Below are 23,517 nucleotides of genomic sequence, written 5' to 3'. Positions count from 1 at the left end.
TCGGCTGATTTCGTGGCGGACAGTTGTCCGCGATGTCCTCTCTTCGACAACCGTTCGTAGATCGGGACCCCGTCGACGGACTTCTCCGTCCGTCTCCCAATCTTTTACTTTTCTCCCAAACTTTACTTCTATTTTTAGATGGGGAGCAGCTCTATGATAAGCCCGTATAACGCTGTCCGTCCGTGCCTACGCGCCGCACCGCGTTCCCCTCGACGCAGTTGTTGGAACGATGCCAAGTAGGTCAGGTTGCAGCTACACGTTGACGTCACTCTTTCTTTCACCCGCAGCAGCTGCCGGCTCCTCCCAACACACATAGGGGGTGTTGCTCCTCCGCCCGCTCGGAACATGCTTTTGATATCGGTGATTTAAAATAACAAAAAAAAAAACGTGATTTCGAAGTTTGGCGCCTGTCCTGTGTGTTTTTTTTTTCATCCTTCCGTCTACGTTTGTCGCGCTATATCCGCAATGAGATGTCGGCTACGAAACCGATTTGATCACTCTCGTGGTAAACAAATACGGAAAATCGTTTGTGTAACGCTCGTTCCAGCTTCATACTAAGTGCTCAGTGCCGCTGCTGATTAGGGTCGCTAAACTGTCAGGACTGCATGGGGTGGGTGCCAGGCCTTCTGTGGACGCTTCACACACACCTATCGCGTTCGGTCTATTATAGACCCACAGTTGTTTGACCACCCAAGCTTGTTGTGCTCTTTTCCGTCCTTCTCTTTCTTTTTGTGTATTAGCTTGCATCTTAGCATGTGGGCCTGTGAATATTTACGAATGCTTTGCAGATGCTTCGTTTCACATACTGGCTACTTGCGCTGTACCTCGACATGTAATGTATTTTTCTTTAGGTGCTTCCTTGGCTTGCTTGGACATGTAACGTGTTTTGCTTTAGGTGCTTCCTTGGCTTGCTTTTGAATTCCTTAGTCATTTCGGGCTGTCACGTTGACTCGGTGTCCAACTCACGATTAAACGTGTGCTCGCTCACGTTTAGAAGAAGAGAAAAAAAAATGTGCCACGCGTCAATGCGGCTAAGCGAGACCGTACAAGCGGTGGCCCTCGAAAAAACAATGGCTCATACATAACGCAATCTGGCGAAATGCTTCGTGGCCAACACCTTCTACCGGTAGCGGCGAGCTTTTCCCTTCAGAATGGTGTCCACTCTTACGATCTTTAATGTTTTTTTTGTTTAATTTGTATTTCATTTCGCGATGCCCTGTACTAGGCACGAGCGGGAGTTGGAGAATCGTGCCGTGGTTTGGCGCGCGCGTTTTTTTTTATGTATGTATGTATGAGCAACTTGCGTCAGCGGGGACACTCTGGTATTCGTCTTGCCTTGGGTCTCGTCTTGGCAGCAGTGTCGGCTTGATTTCTCTTGCCACGCCGTCGTGTGTTCCAAGTTTTTCCTGCATCGTTTTCCGGTAAATTCGAGAGAAGAGGCTGGGCTATATGGTTGGTCTCAATCAGAACTTTGTGAGACGTGGTTGGGCCAGCAGGTGAACATACTGTATGCTTTTATTGCGATAGCAATTATACGGACAGTCTAGGCTGTTTTTGTCATGCACCGTATATGTATACGTATCGATAATATATGAAAACTCAAGAAAAAAATTGACAGACCCCACGTACAGTGGGAATCGATCATATGCGAAGCACGAATGAGGAAGGTCGATATGTCACTTTACATTCACCACAACGTGGAGGCGGACGTAAATTATGCAGTACATGACTTCTATGTCATGATTGTCATGTGTGGGCGTGTCATTTACTTTCGTTGTCTATTCACGTCACGTAATACGAAACATGGTATATGTGAAGCTAGCGAAACGGCCGCGAGCACGCCATGAGCGTAGCATGTAGTCCAGTTTACATGACACGTGTTTGGTGATTGTGATGTTTGAACGTGTCGTTTACCTTCGTCGTCTATTCACGTCACGTGATACCAAATTTGGTATATGTAGAGCTAGCGCAACGGCCGCGAGGGCGCTATGAGCGTAGTCATGTTTTACGTGACACGCATGTCCTGAATATCATGTTTGGGCGTCGATTCAAGTCACCTGATACCAAATTTTGTACATGTGGAGCTAGAGAAACTGCCGCGAGCAGGCTATGAGCATGGATTGATTGATATGTGGAGTTTATAACGTCCCCAAACCACTATATGATTATGAGAAATGCCGTGGTGGAGGACTCCGGGAATTTCGACTACATGGGACGTGCACCCAAATTTGAGCACATTGGCTTACAGCATTTTCGCCTCTATCGAAAATGCAGCCGCCGCAGACGGGATTCGATCCCTCGACCGGCGGGATGAGTGTAGCATGTCATATTTCACATGAGACGCATGTCGTGATTATCGTGTTTGGACGTATCGTTTACCTTAGTCATCCGTTCGGGTCACGTAATACCGAATTTGATATTTGTGAAGCTAGCGTAACGGCCGCGAGCGCATCATGAGCGTGGCGTGTAGTCATGTTCTTACATGACATGCATCTCATGATTACCATGTTTGCGCCAGTCTTATACCTTCGTCATCCATTCACGTTCATGATTTCCATGTTAGGGTTTGTCACTTATGTTCGCCATCCAGTCATGTCATGCCATACCAGTTTTGCAATGTGTCATGTGAACTAAACCATCGCATCATTGGTCAGTCCGGTTTAACGTCCCAAAATCACCATTTGGTTATGAGAGACGCCTTAGTGGAGGGCTAAAAAAATTAAGACCACATGGGTTCTTTAACGTGCACCCAAATCTGAGCACGCGGGTCTACAGCATTTTCGCCTCCATCGAAAACGCAGCCGAGCACCTTAGCCACTAGACCACCGCGGCGGGGCGCGAAACCATCGCAAGAGAAGCAGACCATGAAATGTAATTCGTGACATGTATGTCATGATTTTAATGTTATGACTAGTCACTTATGCGCGTCATACAGTCATGCTTCGGCATACGAGTTTCGGTATCAATACCATTATCGAAACGGCCAGGAGAGCTAAATGTCGTAGGCGGGTTGATAAATAGATAGATAGATAGATAGATAGATAGATAGATAGATAGATAGATAGATAGATACGCTCAAAGTCGTCAAGTTCGCTTATACATGCTTCGCATTAAAAAAAAAACAGCCGCCGGGCTCGGCAACCAGCTCGTCGCGATGCGCCAACGCGCATTTATCTCTCTCACGCGTACTTCGTGAATATGGGCGGGAAGGGTGGGGGGGGGGGGGGGTTCTGGTGCTTGTGTGCGCGCTTATCTTTCGGTGGGGAGAATGGTGTGCCTTGGCCTTTCACCGGAACGATTGCGTTAGTTGTCTGGGTCACAAAGGTCACTTCGCTCGCTGGGCAGGCCGCCCCGTTTGCGAAATAACAACTGGGACACTCGTCAGTTCGCACTCATATCTGTGCCTGCGATGATGTTTCGTGCGTCGTTTGAGATGCGAAGCAGCTCTTTGACTATAGCCTGTGTAACCCTGTCCCTCCGCACCGAGGCGGTGCCAAGTAGACCACGGCCACGCCTCGTCACTCGCAGCGCGCGAGCGTGACGTCACTGTGTACCTAGCCTGCCGCTGCTCGCCGCGTGTCATCTCACTCGCTTCAGCCTCTCCACCGCTCGCGATGCTCGAGCCCACTTCTCACCTCGGCATCGTCTCACCCGCTTCTCTCTCCATCCGTCGGCGAGAAGAAGCCGCGGGTAGGCGCGCCGCCCTCTAGCCCGGCCGTGGTCCCGCGGCTCCGGCAATGTGGACAGCGCGCCGATGCTTGCCGCGCGAACACGTCGACGGGCGGGACGCCCCCGGGAAATGCTTCCCGCTAGTGTGCGCGTACTTTTCCCGGCCGGCGTTGCGGATTAGGGAAGCCGATCAGGTTCGCGAATGGCGACGTTGCGCCTGGAGCACCGATGAGGCGCGAGCCAGGGAAGCCGAACGCAAGCGTTGGCAGAATACCGACGCCGAGGAGGTGCGAGTCGAGAATGGATGGTTTCAAGGTCACAAGCGTTGTACCCCCCTCCGCCGCCAAAAAACAAAAACAAAAAACGTCTGGTCACCTCATTTACCCGCTCCTAACGTCTAAACTGAAAGCGCGTTTTCAAGTTTTTTCAAGGGTGAGAAAAAATTGTCTCTCGTTTTTCACATAGAAGAAACAAGCGTAAGGTACAAGGAAATCGTTTGTAAATATTATGTAGCTCAAAAGAACTTCTATTTGATTATATTTCGTCAAGTAAGGGAAGGAAAGTGCAGAAATTGAGCGGGCTATTTTCTAAAGCTCTTCTTGCCCATTGACGCTATTAAGCCATATCGGTGAACGAAACCGGATGTTATCAAGGGTCTGCGTTTGTAAACAGTGAAAGGGTTTCTAGAAACGGGGCATGGGCAACACCGACGAGACGCGAGCCAAGGAAGCCAAGCGCAAGCGTCTTCAACGCGCCCCTCCTCCCGTGTCTTTGCGTTTCAAACAAACATTTACTCTAGTAAACGCTACCCCGAATTTCGCCTAAAACAGTTCTTCCAGCACCCGCGTCGACGCCGTTTCAACCGGTTCAACACCGTGCGCACCATTGCTGCTTTGCATCGCGCCAGGGTTCCCTTTGGGGAGATGGTCCATGCTTTTTTTGTTTAAACAGCGCGTTAAGCGTCGAGCTGGAAACGTTGTTAGTTAGCTCTCGTCCTGTATGTGTTGTTTTCGTGCGTCACTTGTGCGCGAGCAGCGCGCTGCATGTTTTGTTCTGCTAGCCGTTCTCAGCGTTACATTCCAAGTAGTTGCTATCGCATTCATTGCTTTGCTCTTGCGGCGAAACTGTGAAATTTTTTTTTTTGGAATAAAAGGGAAGGATTGCTCATTCCCAGGAGTCATGCGTGCAATGTACGAGGCTGGACAGTATTTCAATAACTTTGCTCTAATTAATGTGGTGAAGTATATTAGTGGGCAAAGGGAAGTAATAGCAGTGTCACACGATACACTGCTGGTCGCGATTAAGCCCGACGGGATCTGGGAATTGCCAAGTTCAGTTTGTAATTTGGTCTGTTGTTTTGCCTACCTCAACTAAATCATTCAAGAATAAAGCCTTATGAATATTCTTGGCCGAACTCGCTGCATTTTACAGAATAATATATGTAATCTTGTTTCTGATTATCCGGCTTACTTTATCGCTAACTTCATGCATTAGGCAGGGGCCCAAACGTACATACTTTTGGATATCTTCGCATCCTAATAAGAACATGTTATGTCGTTTCTTTATCTTATGCACACGAAGTACTTTGATCGTTACCGATTCTTGTTTTATAACCACGGGTTTTCAGGCAGCCCGACTAGGCTTCAAACAGCAGGGTGCTTCGCCGTGTGCTATCACAAAATACATCCTTATTTCTGTTCTCTTTTCTGTCGACTCGCAGAGCCGTTTTTCTCTCTTATTTTTTTAACCCGAGTGTGTTTGATGCCGGGGTTCTCCAAGAAACTCTTGGCATAATACGTTAACAGGCTTAAACACGTTAGCGAAATGCAGATGACAAATTGAAAGCGGAAGAAAAAACTTTGTTGATTTAGATAAACTGGTAGTCGAACCAGAGACCTCTCGATCCACGATGAAGGGAGCCGGGCACTCTGCTCACTGCACCGCTGATGCCCGTACATGAGGCTCCAAAGGCGCGCCTCATGTTTGTCACGCCTACTACCCTTTGCAATAATCCTGGAGGTGGTGTCGCCGTCTGGGATCTGTGAAGTACTGCATCATGTGACTCAGTAACCAGCATCGACAGGGGGCGATTTGGTGGTTTCAGCTTTCACCGCAGAAAAAAAAAACAAAAGAAAAACAAACACGCTAGTGGGAAGCGGAACGCCTGCCCGCGTTCGCGGCTCTAGCTACTAACCCAGCATCTCCGTTTTCTCAAGTGCTCTGTGGTATACGTATGGGCACGGTCATGGGTGGCACATACCTTCGCGTTTCTCTCCTCAAATGCCTGATGACTCATTGAAGGGGGTACAGATCGAGTGCCGCTGTTATGTGCTGATGGATGACATCTTTGCGCGAGATTCTGTTGTCCAGCTGTGTGCTGACTACCTGAACAGCCATAAGTGTTAAATCATGATCTTTGGTGTTGTCGGCGGCACGGAGACATGCCACCACGTGTTAACATGCATGCACCTGCCTCTAATGGGGCTATTTTATTTTTGTTAGTCTTGTTCTATTGCATTGTTGTGTTATTTACTACCCTAGATGTATGATTTCCAGTTCACCACTCCCTTCTGTAATGCCCTCGGGCCTTGAGAATACAATAAATAAATAAATAACTGCTACATGCCAAATAGGCATTGTGCAAGATCTCATGCATTCATGTACGATCAACAATCAGCTGTGCTCCGCTGCAGACGTGGTTCACTTTCATGTTAGGCTGATTCCTGTGACAGAGGGATCAACCGTGCATTATTCTTTTTTGCCAATGTTGCTACCCATAACGTTCTGCTGCGTCTTAAGGTCTAAAACTTGAACGCAATAACCAACTAAACACTTGGTCATGCATAGACTTACATAATTGGGAACCGGTCTTGTTGCCGCACACGAGCTGGAGAGAGAGAGGGATTCGTATTGAATTACCTTGATGTCTTCAGTTGATTCAGTTGCTTGATATTGATTGATGATGTTTACTAGTAGTCGTGTACGTTCAGTTGGCACTGAACAAGTGTTACTGCGCATATGCGAACAAATATGGCTAGCAGGGCAGACTATTTTTAACACAAAATTGTTTTATGCCAGCGTCCGCCACAGCTTCGCTGACGTATTTCCGTTACAGATATGGCATTGTAAATTATATACTTACAGATTGCGCAGAAAAAAAAAACAAAACAAAAACGAGATGGCACGATCTGTCGCGTTGACTCGAACTGGGAATCTCTCGATTTGCAGCGCGGGGCGCTAACCATTATGCCACAAAGCGTACATTTTTGGATTTGAAAATGGCAAGCCATTCATAAACACCATACACCGTGCGGCGATCCTCAGAGATCTGCAGCTTTAGGGCGTTTTCGTTAGTAGTAGTGAGATGACGCGATGGGCTCGCGTTTGTCGCGGCCACCGTCTTTCGTGTTCCTATGAGCCCCGCCTCCACAGAACGAGGTCTCTCCTGCATGCGCGCTTATCATACTCATAATTTGGGAGAGGACGAAGTTCACTTCGCTCGATGCCGCGGCCGCATTTACGAAAGGAGCGCGCTGCTTGACATGCGACAATGGAAGAATTGTGAAATTGTTTGCGCATGTCTTGTGTATACTTGTGCGCTCGTTTAGTGTGTCTGTCTTTCTGTTTGAAAAGCGCACTTTAAATATCGAGCTGTGACAGTTGTTGAGGTATGCGCTGGAAGTTTTGAACTGCTTGCCATTCTTAACATGACCTTCCAATTTGTTGCTGTTCCGGCAGCAGTGTACAATAAGTGCTCAAATACCTCTGTAGAAACACGTTTCACTTTTGTGTTATAGCGATTCCTATATAGGGGGATCAGCCATGTTTTTTTCTGTCTGTTCATTCAACGCGCTCGTTTTTTTCCTTAATGTCGTTTCTTCGTTTCTAAATGTCATAGAAGGCGTGACATTTCAGAAATATTGATTTTTGAAAAGTAATTGTTGAGCACACTCATTGGAATGAGGAAACGGGAGTGCTATAAGAGCGAAAAGTAAAACTCATTTTATAGAGGAGAATTCTCGGTAAGAGCAAAATTTTTACAGAAAGCCAACTTACAGATTTTTGGGAAGTGTGTATTCGTAGATGTCGGCTATCGCTATATACCATTGTTTGCTGAATGGTACTATAATAATCAAGTAATGCCGGCAAATAATGTAGGCTATCCGTTGCTCCAACTTCAGCGATGCCTTCAGTCAGTTTCAGTTCGGCAACGTTCTTGCATATGCTTCGGTCAAACATTTTGAATTGTCGGTGCTTGAATGTTTCATGATGGAGTTCAACTACACGGGTACACAACACGTGCACCTTTTCGTGTGTAGTTACGGATTCCTATTTCAAGCGCAATTCTTTCTTTCGCAATATCCCGTGCAACTTTTGCTCGACCGCTCTTCTCTTACCATTCGCAGGCGGAGCGTCGTCCTCGGCGGCAACACGCGGTGGTGCTGCGGGCAGTGCGTTTCGTGGCGCCCTCCTCCAGCAGCCCGGGCCATCATCGAGGCACGGCTCTCCGCGTCCCTGCCTGGGTCAGGCATCTTCGTCCTCGTCGTCGTCGGGGGCTTCCGGTTCCTCTTCTGGCTCCCAGTCGGCGCTGCAGCAGCACCTCTCCCAAAGGCCGCTATAGCTTTTCCCGAAATGCTGTTGAACTCCTGAGACGTTATCCGCAGCCAGCTCGTCGGCAGCAAGCCACCACAAGCCACTCAGACACCCATCTGTAATTTTGGACGCACTCTTTGCAACTCCGCACTGCCTTGCCAGCCAGCGAACTGACGACACTGACTGGCCCGAGGCATCTGGACCTGTGTGACGTCATCACTCAACGTCATTGGCCGTCGGCCTACGCTGGGCGTTCCCGCCTGCAGTGCCATTGTGAAGTCGCACGTCAAGTGAGTTGCGGCTTAGTTTAACCTTGAGACTTTCTTGGCGTCATCTAGTCGCATCGTTGACTGGTCTGCGCATGATCCTCCGTACCGACTTGTGAAGTCACGCCGTAGCGATTTGGGGCGCCAACTTCCGGAGATCTGACGTGACAAATCATTGTCAAGGTGAAAATCGTCAACTGGTGGACTAGCACGGGAGCTGTCGGTTGGTGCGGGGCATATGCCATATTATCAAGCGACATTGTTGATTGGTGGATTACGAAGCCGCTGCTGGGAAAAAGGTTAAACCTGTGTTGCATCATCAGACAACATGGTTGGAATGGTCCTCTACGCGAGGACGCCTTCTCGTTACACACAGTTGTGGTGAACTCGCACAAGTGCGTTTTTGGACTCCTTCTGAGCAAATTTTTTTTTGGTTCGTGCCATAATTACTGGAAGCCTAGTCCATTCTGGCCCCTCATAGCGGTGCTGAACTAGGCTCGTTGTGATTTTAACTTGAGAAAAGTTTTGCAAGATCTTTTGAATACCACAGCGGTCGCTACAGTTCTTTCAACATAAAAACTGAGGATAAAAGCATTTCGTTATAGGTATGCTTTTTTTGTACCTCACTCATCAAGCGGCTAAAGTTTTCTTGTTGCCAGAGTGTGCATATTTTTTCTCGTGTACATTGCGCTCAAAGGAGCTCCCTGTTTCTCGTCTGCCTCGTGTTCGCCATTTGAACACAGTTTAAGATGTAAACGATTCAGCACGACTCTCTCTGGCGCGCGCCAAATTGATGCTACAGATGCGAGGATCACGGGATGGCGTGTGGCAAAGAACCGATGTCTTACCTACGCTGCACTTTGTAGAAGTCGACCGAACATAGTTTCAGAAATGCTCCTGTGTGTGGTTTCATTAACGGAATATTTCCCAGTTGGAACACTGACGGAACTTGTTCAGAGCTGGAGGTGTCAACGCCTCATCTGAATATCACTGTAAAGAAAACAAAGCCGCCAGCTGTGAGGTGTTCATGGCTAATGTGAATGACTAAGTGACCACAGTTTATTTCGTCGCAGAGCTTAACGTAATATAGTGAGTGCCGTTTTATCGTGACTTCGTTTTTTCGGTCTCTTTTCTTCAGTGTGAAGAGGGGATGCATTTCTTTTTGCTGTTGTTTTTCTGTGATCACGACGCTTTCAGAACTGAACAATGTTCAAGTGGCATTATAAGCATGTTCATTGTTTTTTTTTGACTCTCAAAGAGCTGTGTTGTGTGTGAATAGGCCTACGTGATAATGGCATCGTCTTTGAAGTTGCATTGTGTTGTGCAGGGCTTGCGCGTACCAAGCCTTGTGTCGCCTTTTTTCTTCTTGCCGTGTCGTGCAAGCCATGCTTGCACAGTATACACCAGCACCTGCTGGCTTGCTGTAAAAGCTCTGTGAACAGTCGAGCTCCCAAAAGGAAAAAGAAATTTGGTATAGCATTGACATCTGCCTTGCTGTGAGCGAATGAAAAGTAAAAGGCCCGAAAGCACCGTCCTGTTATGGCTTCAGACATCCAGAAATTAATTGGAAGTCGTGTTTAACTTAAAACACCCGAAAGCTAGAGCCAAGCCTGCGTTGCACTCAGTGACATCGCTTCAAAAGATTGATGACCGGCCTCGAATTGGTGACGGCGAAATCGCCGCGAAGTTCTCCGCTGTGAATTTCGGAAAAGAAAAAAGTGCGAGTATGTTATAGCGTAGCACTTACGAATGCCACGCACTGTAAATAAAGTTTACTTCGAGACCGACCTTGGTATTAGGCGATTCAGTGCTGCTTGTGGGAGTCCTAGTAGAAACTGATCACGGAGGCCACGTTTTCGTCTCTACACGCGTAGCTGTTGGTGTTGTGGTGGCGGCCATGCTTGTGGATGCCCATTATCGCCGAAGGATTCGGTAGGTGCTGTTTGCTTGGACTGTGAAGCCGTCCGTTCACCATGGCATCAGTTTCGAACCAAGGACCTCAGTGGCGTAGAGTTTCATACAGCATTCACTAGATGAAACTCATGCGCTGCGATCGTGCAGCTACCTTGGGAATGATGGGTAGTACACTGGATTTGCTCTTGGTGTCATTCTTTGGCAGATTCGGAGCACTTCCGGTAATACTTTTTCTGCTCCATTCGGAGCAAGTCTATTCCATTGGCAGATTCAGTGTGCTTCATTGGCAGATCTAGAGCAGCTCCGTCGCAAGATGCACTCCACGGAGCAACTTTTTCTACTCCGCGAAAATCGGCGGATTCGACCGGAAGTCGCAAGCGCCCTGTGACTTGAAACAATGTCAACTTTGGGCGCGTCAACGGACGTCGCTTGCGTTGGTAGCGCCTCGCGTCTGGGCCCACGTGTTGCTAGCGTATCGTCGCGGTGTGCAGCTTGCCCACTCAAGCTAGAAGAGAGACAAGCGTATCGCGTTTATTGTGACCCTGACATTTGCAACAAATGGAGCACGTGTGTTCCATTGGTAGATTGCCTCTTGTTGCCCTCCGCCACAGTGGAGTGCTCCGGCGCAGAGTTCGTTGGCCACTCTGAATCTGCCAATCGATGAGACCATTAGTCTTTGGGCTGGCGGGATCGGAACGCACTTAGTTTAGTAAATTGTTGTTTGATTCGATTAAGCTTTAGCCGATTTTGAATTGATGTGAGGTGGAACTGCTGAACGTTTGCTCAACTCCGTCTTTCAACAAAGCGGATTCAGGCCCCACGGAGCCAAACGAAGCCGAAAGAATCAAGTTTAGACAAATCGGTGTATCACCGACCATTCCCATGCCGGCTGAAGCCCCATGCGTTTGAGCTCCCGTAGACACTAGCGCCAGAGTTCGCTCTAGTGTACTTATAGAAAACTGGGCCCATTGGAACTCTTCGAAGCATGCCGCACATGTTAGAGTATTTAATGTCTTGGTAAGTGTGATGGACTATAGGACTAAGATGTTGTTTTACTTCGGATGCCGAACAGCGACATAAATTCAAAACCTTCAGGCAATCAAGCCCGAGTATTGGATTTGCATGTGCTTTTGGATCCCTAATGAAAAAAATCGTGTTACATATATCTGTCGATCGCCGCGACACAACGGTCCGTTCTTATATTCCGAATAAAACCAAAGCAGCTATAAACACAGCCACAAATGCGTTCAAAGCCAGCAAGCACGAATACTATAGGTTATTTTCGTGTACTTCTTAACGTTCCCATGGCGTATGATCAATTGCAGCGCCAGAGTACCCTTTATTTAATTTTAGGAAACTCAAAATGCGAGCCAGCATCATCGCAACGGACAACATGATGACGTGTCAACACAGTTCCACTGAGTTTGCGAACTCGGCATTCTGCACGCAGCCTAAATCGCAGAAATCGCTATTGTAGTCGCCGACTACGACATTCATCGCTGTTTACATGCAAGTGGCAGAGCTGCTGCCAGCGCATCGCGAGTTCGTCTCCTCGTGATGTTACACTCGTGTTGACACGTCGCTGAGAAGCCGCCCCCGCGGTATCAAAACTGGAAGTGCCTTTTTAAGACAGCCGTATTAAAATGATGCACAACGCATTCCCAAACACTACGATACTTCCTTATGGGTTCTGTACGCCAGGTGATCTTTAGGGGCGAAGCTCCTTAAAGTGGCACCCGTTCGTCCCTCGTAGCCATTCTAGTAGTGTGGAACAAGTATAACATTTTGACCTCCAAGGTGGTGCCGGTGAGAGATTTCTTCTGTGTGTTGTTGAACAATAAAAGATAGTGCTCAATGTAAATGCCACTGGCTGCTTAGGGGGAATGAGAGACAGGAGAATTCGGCTTTTAGTTAACGCGCACGCTGCGAATTTTTTATTGTTCAACAACGCACAGAAGACAAAAAAGGGCTGCTACGTTATACTCGCTGGGCGTAACCTCCTAGGTTTTAGAGAGGTTTAGCGAGCGTCGGGCCGCAGTGCCATGAATACAGTGAACTAGTATATACCATGAACTCGAGGTGGTATAAGGAGGGAAGTAGACACGAAGCGCAAGCCGTAAGAAAGTGTGCGTTTGCCTCCTCTCGTTCAGTCCTTGGAATGTCCGCTGGATGGCGGTGCTTCTATATGAGGAATATATGATGAAAAGATGCGAGATGGTGGTACTTGGAGTGCTGAATAGGTGGACGAACGGACACACAGGCAGATGCATGGACGAACGCACGGATGGATGGACGGAAGCAAGAACGAATGGACGGACGGATGCTTTGCCCCACTGTCCATCATTCACTCAGTGGATATGTTGCCATTTTTTTTCTTTAGAGGAATAATCGGACAATATTCAAAGCCATGGCAACATTCGCCTAATAACGCGCAGGTTGTCCCGCAGCAGGCCACAAGCGCCCCTAGCGGTGTGCAGCTCTGTTACACGATAAGGCGCACATACTTTTCGTTGTCACAGCATCGCATGGCTGGAAAACTTTGGAAGCCGCCTATTTTTTAGATGCGAAGCAGCTTGGGTCTCGAGCTCAATCTGGTGTGCGGCGTGATCACCCTTGCTGCGCGTGCGCGTCCGCTCCCCTTCTCTCTCCTATCATATGCTCCACCCTCTCTTTCCTCGCAATGCCGACGCATGGAGTGTCTGGTTTACCTGCGCTTGCTCCCCCTCCTCCTCTAGGCATTCCTCGCCGCAGCGTTTACACCCTGATTGCGCATACGCGTTCCTTCTCCTCCGCTTCCCTCTCTCTCCCCTCGCAACGCCGAAGCAGGCAGAGTCTGCTAGCGAGTTCCTTGATTGAAAAAAAAATATGGACCATCTCCACGAAGGGAACCATGATGGAATGCGAAGCAGCGGCGGTGCGCACGCCGTTAACCCGGCTGAAACAGTCCCGCTGCGGTATTGTAGCGGCTAAGGTACTCGGCTGCTGACCCGCAGGTCGCGGGTTCGAATCCTGGCTGCGCAGCTGCATTTCCGATGGAGGCGGAACTGTAGGCCCGTGTGCTCAGATTTGGGTGCATGTTAAAGAACCACAGGTGGTCAAAATTTTCGGACCCCTCCACTATGACGTCTCTCATGATCATATAGTGGTTTGGGGACGTTAAATCCCACATATCAATCAATCAATCAATCTGGCTGAAACGGGCGTCGGCGCGGGTGCTTGAAGAACGGTTTGAAGCGAAACTCGGCGTAGCCTTTACTCGAGTAAACGTTTCTTTGAAACGCAAAGACATCGGAAGTGAGATAGGTTTCGTGTTTCATCCCAGATAAACGAGCCGAAAGAGTGTCTCCACTCACGTGTGGTCGAGCGTTGCGGGCGGTGGCGTGGGTGAAGCGAGATAGATGTGCGTTGCGAGTGAGCGGAGGAGCAACACCACCTATAGGTGAGTTGGGGGGAGCCGGCAGCCGCTGTGGGTGAGGGAAAGTGTGACGTCAACGTGCTGCTGTGACATGACCTACTTGACATTATTCCAACAACTGCGGCGGGGGCAACGTGGTGTGGCTTGTTGGCACGGAGACATGGACGGACAGCATTACACAGGTCAGTCAAAGAGCTGCTTCGCATCTGAAAACTGACTGCTCGCGCTGCACAACTGTTCACTGGCCACCCCTTATATACAGACACCGGATCTTGACCTTCAAGGTAATGCCGGTGGAGGGTTTTTCCCGTGCGTGCGCGCGTTATCTAAAAGCAGACTCTGGGTCTGTGTCAAATCGAAGTCGTCTGTCTCTATTACCCTTTAGCAGCGATTAGCATGTTCCAGTAGAAAACAGCGGTCCATCATTGCGTGTTTTGCGCCTCCCGAGGTTTCTCTCCTGTGCAACGCCATGATGAGCGCCAGCGTCAACGTCACCGCCAGTGTAAGAGTCAGCGCCCGCTGCTTTTTTTGTTTTAATTTTATTGAAGTAGAAGAAGCCTCCTTTCATTAGGTAAATCATCTTATTCTATAGGATCGGAAATGTGGGGCATTATGTTTTAGGCTAGCAAAGGCAGGACACTGACATACCGCAACTATAGGCACCCGACTGTGGACCAGAGGGCGCGCGAAGCTCTTTGGTCTGCCTCAGCAGTGTTGGTACCGACCGCCAGGGATACTAAAAAAATAGAACGCTCGCTGAACACAGTGACACGCTGAAGTGTCAGTGCCCCATTTGGCACGTTTTCAAAGAACGCTTCCTGGGCGCTTACATAATCAGCCGTGACCCCCCCTTGCTCACAACTAAAGAAGAAAATAATATGCACGTGCAAGTTCGGTTTTGCTGCGCCTACTCGCTAGGTCGTGTGTTCTGGCGCTACCATCAGATCTCTAACGGCATTGCCGGGTGCCTGTAGGTAGCGGCCTTCTACGGTGAAAAAAAGCGTAACTGGAAAAAACGACGCGCGTCTACCACGCACCCTCGGCGGGATTCGAACCCGCAATCCCCGGTTTAGGAGACCGATGCCTTATCCGTTAGGCCACGAGGGCTGACGTTCGGCACTTTTTGATTGCAACTACAAGGGGGTATTGCCACTGGAGAGAGTCTATCCTCGGCCTTAAGGAGATTGGGATCACGTGACCCGAGGAGAAACGTCGCACGTGACGTCATATCTCCACCGGAATTTGCGTTAGAGGGAAACGTTCAGCCTGGTGTTGCGTAAAAGTCACTATTTTGCCGTTGTCTGTTGCTGGCCCGTGTCTCTGCAGGGAAATGAGAAAAAAAAATCGAGGGAAGGTTACTTTGACTGGCACAACTTTAACGAAAACCAGTAGATGGTGTAGCCAAGGAAGGTATCATCATCATCATCAGCCTGACTATGTTTACTGCAGAACAAAGACATCTCCCACAATCGGCCAGTCAACTCGGTCCTGTGCTTGCTGCTGCCAAGTCGTACGCGCAAACTTCCTAATCTGATTTGCCCACCTAATTTTCTGTCTCCCCCAACCCGTTTGCCTTCTCTGGGAATCCAATCCGTTATCCCTAATGACCAGCGGTTATCCTGCCTACGCGCAACATGCCCGGCCCATGTTCATCTCTTCTTCTTGAGTTCAACTATGATATCCTAAACCCCGGTTTGTTCCCTTATCGACGCTGCTCTCTTGTCTTTTAAAGGGGCCTTGAAACACCTTTCGAGCATGGTCAGAAAACGCTGCCGATCGGTAGTATAGGGGCTCCCCACAACACGCGAGCCAAATATTATAGCACAGCACGTGGTCTGGAGTTCACGATAAATTATCAAAGTTAGCTCAAAATTGCTTTCTCTTCTCTCGACAAACCACGTTATATACCCAAAAACCATACGTCAACGACCCATCTATCAGCCATTGGCTGATTTGAACATGGCGCGTTCGCTCGTTACAGAGACTGCCGCGGGAGGCCGCTACACGTCCACGCGTGCGCGTGCGATCACACTGAGAAAGCCGCGCATTTCAAGAAAATAGGGCTCAAGGTCGCGAAGCGCGCGTGACGTTTTTCTGTGGCCGTGCCATCCCTCCCTGCTTAGCTTCCAGCGTTTTCATCTGTGCGAGAGAAGAGCGAATGCAATTGCAGCATGCGGCAAACCTTTGTAACTCCACTCGCACTGGACGGATGTTTAAAATTTTTGCGGCGTTCAATTCGTGAGGCAATAAGCTCTTTCAGTGAATTCATTTCATGGTTACTTGAATAAGTGTTTCAGGGCGCCTTCAAGGTTACACCTACCATTTTTCTTTCCATCACTCGCTGCGTCATCCTCAATTTAAGCTGAACCCTCCTTGTAAGCCTCCACGTTTCTGCTCCGTAGGTAAGTACCGGCAAGATACAGCTTCCTCTTGAGGGATAGGGACAAGGGAGGTATATAGAACGTTAATTTTACATCTTTAAGGTACGATGGAAACAAGTTACGTCGGCCGAATAAAAGATTGAAAGAAACGGTGTGTTGGCTTTTGTACGGAAGTCTTGTTCACGATGAGGATAATGGTTATTTCCGATTAAAACGAGAACTTGTACCAGGTTTAAAGATTCGTGTACACAAAAATGCCTCGAGCAGGGTGTGAGCGTCCTGAAAACGGAACGGTAGGGCAGCCCCCAAAGCCCGTCATATTCTTTTTGTGCGTGCTTGTAGTTTAATGTCGTTAAGACAATAAACTACTTCAGTGAAGCTATTCCACAATTACTTGGAAAAAATGTTGCAGGGTCCCTTTAAGTCTAAGGTTGTGCGTTCGAATTACACAGAGGGAAGGATGATTATTGTCCACATTAATTCGGTCTCTATTGGATTCAATTGGCTGTGCGTAACATTAAAGCGAGCTACTCGAAAAAAATTCCCATTTTGATTGGAGAGATGTGCTTCTTTTTCACAATTGTTGACCGATCATCATTATTTAGAACAAGAAGGCACTGCCAAAGTGAAATTGCCGACCACTAGTCCTCAAGTACTTGAGGCATTAATGTGGCCTTGCAACCGATGCGTACGTGATTTTGTTATTGAGGGCTGACGTCTTTTAAGGCTTGTATAATTTTTAACGAATGATCACGAAGAATAATTAAATCGCACGCAGCGTGCAGCCCTCGTGGCCTAACGGATAAGGCATCGGTCTCCTAAACCGGGGATTGCGGGTTCGAGTCCCGCCGAGGGTAGCGGCAATTTTTTTTAGCGCCCACCATTTTTTTATTTATTATTGTACGACATTGGTACTTTCAAAAAAGGGCGAAAGGCTTTCCTCAGGGACCGGGCGTCCTGCAAGACATAACGAGGGACGGGACATGCCTCGACCTTCTCGGTCAATTCGGTAGGTACGCGGCAATATGCCACCGGTATTCACTTAAGATGGTTAAGTTGGGCCACTTGGGATCATTTTGAGGCGCAAGAAACACGCAGTATAAAAATACGTGTATTTCACTTTGGATATTGACGATATCAACGAAAATTTTCTGCCGCCAATGATAGTAGGGAACGGGCCCGTCGCGTCGGCTTACCTACACTGGAACAGCAGTGTGATGTGCACGAAATGAAAACAGCCTGCGAAAGGATGACTTGTGTTTCGATAACGACTGCAATAAAGAATTTTCTTGTGCAACGAAAGGGTGCACAGAAGTGCAGGTTTGGTGTCAGGGGATTTTTGCTAAGGCGAGAAAAGGAGGGGGGAGGGGTCGTATCAGCTGTTAGGGGCGGGCATGCCCTTTCTGGTTTCTAACCTGTGTAGGCGACAGCCCCCACTGCCCCCCCCCCCCCCCTGACGGTGGAGCCCCTGGCTTGGTGTATTTACAATAATTGCACAGCCGTTCCTCAAGCGGTGATAAGTCAGGTCGTACTTAGTACGAGCGAGCTTGCTCGTTCGCCTTACTGCGACATCCCCCTCCTGGTGGGATTAGCTCCGTCCTGGTACAAATCATGGAGCGTCAGTTAAGGCGCGTATATACGGAGTCCGGCGATGCGAACAACATGGCTGCTGACCCGAGGGAGCAAAGACAAGACGTCTGGTTCGATCTCGTACGTCACGTCAGGCAGTTGGCGCAAGATGTTGTACGGACCAGAGTAACGAGCGAGGAGGTTTTAGGCCAAGCCGACAGGAGGACAAGAGAACCAGGAGTAAATAGTGTTTCTCGGCTCTGATGATCGCATGCGTGCCGCTTTTGATAAGATTTCGACGTTGTGAGGCGATGACGAGTGACCTCTCGGGCGTGGGCGGCCAAAGTGATTGCATCGCGGGCGTAATCAGTCGTTGAGAATTTTACGCCAGAGGGTAGCGACGTGTCGAAGGGCAAGACAGGGTCACGGCCATACAAGAGGTAGAAGGGCGAAAATCCGGTGGTGTCGTGACGGGAGGAATTGTAAACAAAGGTAATGTACAGTATCCCAGTCACGATGAACGTCAGAGACGTACATGGCAAGCATGTCAGTTAAAGTGGTACGCGGTAGCGATATTTGTTTCTATAGAACAGTAGCGGGGCAGGTCATCGGTGACCTTCGACAAAAAGGGATAATAATGTTGGTGGAATTTGACGTGCCAACTTCGACAAAAGGTAACGGTCACGGTTCGTTAGTAGCTGCTGAGGGGCGCCGTGGTGCAGGATGACGTCGCGGAGTAGGAAGTAAGCAACATCTGTAGCACAGCTGGTTGCTTTCGCTCGTGCAATGGCGTATCTAGTTGCATAATCTATTTCTACGGCAATCAACTTGTTCTCCTTGGTAGAATCAAGAAATAGGCCGAGAAGGTAGCGGCTCACACGGAAGAATGGTTCTGTTCGGATCTCAATTGGCTGAAGCAAACTAGCAGGAGGCAAAGCAGGCGTCTTCCGCCGCTGACGAAAGACACAAGAAGCGACACAGCGACGCGCATAACGATAGAGTCCAGTACAGAAGCAGCGCCTTCCGTGCACGTCGTAATTCCGAGTGATTATTTCTGGAGCGCAGCTTGTCGCGGGTGCTTAAGAACGACTGGTAAGAGCTCAGGACCGATACTCTGAACGCTGCGGTGGTATAAAACGCCGCTATCCAATGTGAACATCCGGAGATAAGTGTCGGTGGGCGCGTATATTGGGCGGTCTATAAGGTTTCGAAGAACAGGGTTATTGTCTTTGCTCGCTGCCTATGCGGAATAAGCCGGATGTAAACAGAGCACAGATGTCCTTGACGGCATCCGTGTCATCTGGTTGATCCACAGGTTTGTTTGCAAGAAAGGCAGTCAGCGTCGTTGTGCGTGCGTCCAGATTCATGCACTACCATGAAGTCATACTCTTGTAGACGCAATGGCCAACGTGCAAGTTCTCCAGTTGGGTCCTTCAAGGAGGAGAGCCAACAGAGGGCGTGGTGGTCAGTTACGACGCGGAAAGTATGGTCGAAATGTAGCGACAGCCCAAACGAGCGCAAGCCATTTTCGCTCAGTTATCGAGTAATTGCGTTCGGGCGTAAAGAGAAGGCGGCTCGCGTGAGCGATGACGCGGTCGTGGTCCTGTTGATACTGAGCGAGAACAGCGCCGATGCAATGACCACTGACGTCGGTACGTGCTCAAGTGGGCGCAGAAGGGTCAAAGTGCGACAGAATTGGTGAACTTGTAAGCCGCTCAACCGTCCAGAGATATCAAAAACGTCAGCAGCCACGGCAGAATAATACGAAGTTACCCGAGCTTACGCGTAAATGCGCTTCAAGAAAGTGCTAAAGGAACAACGATGTGTTACTCCCGTATTGATAAACGAGCCTCAAGCCGCGTTTCGTCCTTCACTTAAGCCCTTGAGCACAGCGCCGCTGATCGACTGAAAAATGACGGTGCGCTCAGTCTCAAGAGTCGCTACAGGTTATCGCTGAAGTGCGGTTCCTTGCACTACCTACAGAGACGGCGCTGCCACCGACTTTCTCAAGTCTCTTCCAGCAAACTGCGCAGCCCAGGGGACTTAAGAAAGGAACGAAACTAGACAGACGAGCGAGCGCCTTGCGTTTTCGACGAAATTCAATAAATTACGTTTTCAATCAGTTAGTTATCAGTCTACGCTCGCCTGTCTCGTTTCGTTCCTTTCTTGTCTCCAGTCTGCTGCGCAGTTTGCTAGAAAGTGAACGCTTACCAACGCGTCCAGCTTTCAACGATCGTTACTCAAGGCCACTAGAGTAAGTATACACTAGACAGGTGCTGACACCCTCCCCGCAACGCGTTGAAAAGGACATTCCCATCGCGTCCAGATAATGTTCGGGCCATTATCAGTTGTCTTGCAGCTTCATTGATGTGATATGTGGGATACAACGTCCTAAAAAACCACTATATGATTACGAGAGACGCCTTAGTGGAGGGTTCCGAAAATTTCGACCACCTGGGGTTCTTTAACGTGCACCAAAATCTGAGCACACAGGCCTGCAACATTTCCGCCTCCACCGAAAATTCAGCCGACGCAGCCGGGATTTGATCCCGTGACCTGGGGGTCAGCAGCCGAGTACCTTAGCCACTATACCGCCGCGGCGGGGCCAGCTTCATCGATGTATTCTTAGATGGTGCTACGGCGAGCGGGGTTAGCCGTCTCGGCAGCACACTCGGCACAAGCGCGCATGCTAGTGATTGTCTTTTTCATGCTGCTGGTTAGCGCTTCGGGTCTGTCTCGCATCGCTTGCAACGAAAATGTTTGGTAGGCACAAGAATTTCAGCACTACTTCGCTGGGTACGTTGGGTGGTGGTGGTAGTGAAAACATTTATTAGGCGTGGCGCCATCTGACGGCTCGCAGCAGGGAGCTGCCGCGAGAGCAAACGTCATCTGGCTGCTCAGGCGCGCTCATTGTCAACGCCGGAATATTCTTACACCGTGGTCAAGGTGAAGCTTTGAGTGAAGGTATGTTCTAGACTACAGGGGTCTGAGTCGCCTATTGACCGTATACACCGTGAACTGGTCGTGCGAGCTCCCATCGTGCGCGCAGATTGACTGGTAAGGACTGCTCGCCGCGGCGAAAGCTACTACGACCTGTGCTACTACGGGAGAAGTCCGACTTGCCTGGCATCTAAATTGACCGTATACACCGTGAACTGGTCGTGCGAGCTCCCATCGTGCGCGCAGATTGACTGGTAAGGACTGCTCGCCGCGGCGAAAGCTACTACGACCTGTGCTACTACGGGAGGAGAAGTCCGACTTGCCTGGCATCTAAGGATTCGAGCAATTGCCGAGGCCGGATCACTCATTGTCACACCTGAACGCGGTAAGTGGAATAAGTCACTCCCCGTTCGTGCCCCGATCAAAGTTAAGTGTCCTAGCATAAGTCTGTGTTAATCAGGTTGAAATAATTGAAAACTTTCATGAAAAACTAACAAAACGGTAGTACAGGCATTCCATCCTTATCAAGTCAATGTATGGTAACCATTTTGCGCCCCCCCCCCTCTCATGTGACTAGGGGGAGGAAGTGACTGCCCCCCTTGACATACCCCGGCGATGCGCGCAAGCCTTATGCCTATGTTGGCAGTGAGCCGTAGCCAAGTAACTCAGTTAACCATGCTTCTGTGACATTTGAGGCGGGCGTGTCGATAGCAGCGAAAGCGCATGCGTCAGTCCAGCACTTGATTAACCGTCGTACCGAGAAAACAAAGCCGTTCGAACCGTTATCTCTCGCGTGTAATGAGCAGGATTGACAAGTGGCGCTATGGTATCTGCGCATGTGCAGATATGACTTTGTGTCTGTATTCTTTTCCACCGCAGTTCAACCTTATATTAGGCCCTGGTGTCGTTTTGCTCTCCTTTTTAGTAGGAATCTGTGCACTCCTTATCTTCTCGTATGATGTCTTTCACTTCCGTTTAAGAAATATGGGCTGCAGCTAACGTCCGCGCGAATTTTATCTGGTGTAAATAATAGGATTATTGGAAAATATCAAAAGTTTTTCACGAGAGACTTTGTATCGCTCAAGAAACGAAGTTAGTCTGTAATCAGGTTGCCAAGCGCAATCATTGAACTGGATGGAAAAACTCTACTGAAACCAGGCGGTGCAAGTTACCTAGCCTTAAACTGACCGCTGCCACGCTTGTACCGAAAACCTTAGTGTTTCAGAATGGTTGTTTTTTTACCCACTCTGTTACTCGCTTGCGCTTGAACCCGGCGCTTGTATTCGTACGGAACATTACTTGCTAGTGCTGCGAAAGCTACAGAACCAAAACACATGCCTGCTATAGCACTGAGAGAAATAGTACTTAGATTTATCGACAAGCTTTGCCACTTGCCTAGCTCAAATAAATACCGCTTTATTTATTATTGGACCACGACAGTTGCGGTAGAGTCGTAGGTAACGACAATTTTCATTTACTTTACAAGAATGTTTTCGTTTCTTCCTTCTTTAGACAGCACCACCTTTATTTGCATGTCTAAGTAAACATGGCGTCTTTGAGGTTTATTGGCCAGTGAGCGGAAGCAAACTCACCGTTCAGTTCTAGGGGAAAATGCGGGGGAGAAGCTCGCCGGGATGGAGAGAGTGCGTACATTCAACGACGTCCCAACGCGTCATCGAACTACCATGGCATGGCGGCCATGCGATGCACAGCAGCAATCGCAACGCCACTTGCGTTCCCGCGATACTGTGGTAGTAGGGATACGCGTTTTGGACGGGTGGAATACGCCACGCTAGCACTGGAGCGCTACCGCAGCGTTGCAGCGCAGGCCTCTGACCGAGGTGCTTCAGATGCCTCTGACGACGCCTTAGGCCACGCGGCACCTTTCAGTGCGAGAGAACAAGCCACTGTGGGGTCAAAGGTCGAGTGCTGACCACGAGACCACCGTGACGGGTCAATACAAACGGACCGAAACTATGAAAGAGACCACCAGATGCAAAAGTACAATAATTAGCACTACAACAAGTGCGCAGCTTAACTAGTGTAACAAGTAAACAACAATCATATAAGGCAAAACAATTGAAAAAATCAGCTTATCCACGGAATGAATGATGATGAGCGGCGCGAAGCGTTCGTTAGTCCGCCCGCGCTCCCGTTCGTCCGTTCGTGTGTCCCTTTGTGCGTCTGTCGGTGCGTCTGTCCGTCCGCGTGGCAGTCTGTGCGTTCATGCGTCCATCTTTGCGTTTGTCCGTCCGTCCGCTCGTCCATACGTCCGTTCTTGCGTCCATCCGTCTGTGCTTCCGTGAATATTTCTGTCCGTCCGTCCGTGCATTCGTCCATCCATTCGTCTACTTCTCTGTTTGTCTCTCCGTGCGTCCGTCCGCTGGTCCATCTATTAACACTCCGAGCTCCGCCATCTCGCGTATTTTTCTCATATATTCATCCTATTGAAGTACCGCCATGCAGCGGGCACTCCAAGGACTGAACAAGAGGTGGCTATCTACTACTACTACTACCACTACTACTACATCATACATCGCGGACGCACGACCCATGGCTTAAGGAGCTTCACCCCCAAAATATTAAACCATCTCCCATTAAAGGGAACCACGAGTAGCATGCGAAGCAGCGCATGGGTTGACCTAAAGTTCTGTTCATCGCGGGCACCTTGCTTGCCTAATGTTAACGCGTCCGTGCAAGTGGAGCTCACCATGGATTAACTGTAGTTTCGGTTGCTCTTACTCGTCCCGAACTCTTGTTGGAGCACGCC

At 49.1% G+C, this 23,517-nt stretch overlaps 1 protein-coding gene and 2 non-coding genes across 4 annotated transcripts in view; 2 read left to right on the top strand and 1 right to left on the bottom strand.

Moving 5' to 3' along the window:
* Positions 1-8,442, top strand: part of LOC142769057 (chromatin-remodeling ATPase INO80-like) — a 126,138-nt gene extending 117,696 nt beyond the window's left edge. For both annotated transcript variants that reach the window (XM_075871893.1, XM_075871892.1), the window contains exon 34: positions 8,076-8,442. In XM_075871893.1, coding sequence (XP_075728008.1) covers positions 8,076-8,290 — 215 coding nt within the window. In that variant the 3' untranslated portion in view covers positions 8,291-8,442. The remainder of the gene's footprint in view (positions 1-8,075) is intronic.
* A 6,449-nt stretch (positions 8,443-14,891) lies between these two features.
* On the bottom strand, positions 14,892-14,964 carry TRNAR-CCU (transfer RNA arginine (anticodon CCU)). Its single transcript has one exon. It is a non-coding gene; the product is annotated as a tRNA-Arg (tRNA).
* A 2,058-nt stretch (positions 14,965-17,022) lies between these two features.
* Positions 17,023-17,095, top strand: TRNAR-CCU (transfer RNA arginine (anticodon CCU)). Its single transcript has one exon. It is a non-coding gene; the product is annotated as a tRNA-Arg (tRNA).
* Positions 17,096-23,517: the final 6,422 nt, after the last annotated feature.

The sequence above is a fragment of the Rhipicephalus microplus genome, chromosome 8 (genome assembly GCF_043290135.1).
Source record: "Rhipicephalus microplus isolate Deutch F79 chromosome 8, USDA_Rmic, whole genome shotgun sequence".
Classification (NCBI taxonomy): domain Eukaryota; kingdom Metazoa; phylum Arthropoda; class Arachnida; order Ixodida; family Ixodidae; genus Rhipicephalus; species Rhipicephalus microplus.
Note: the sequence above shows the minus strand (reverse complement) of the source record. Positions and strands in the feature narration are given on the sequence as shown.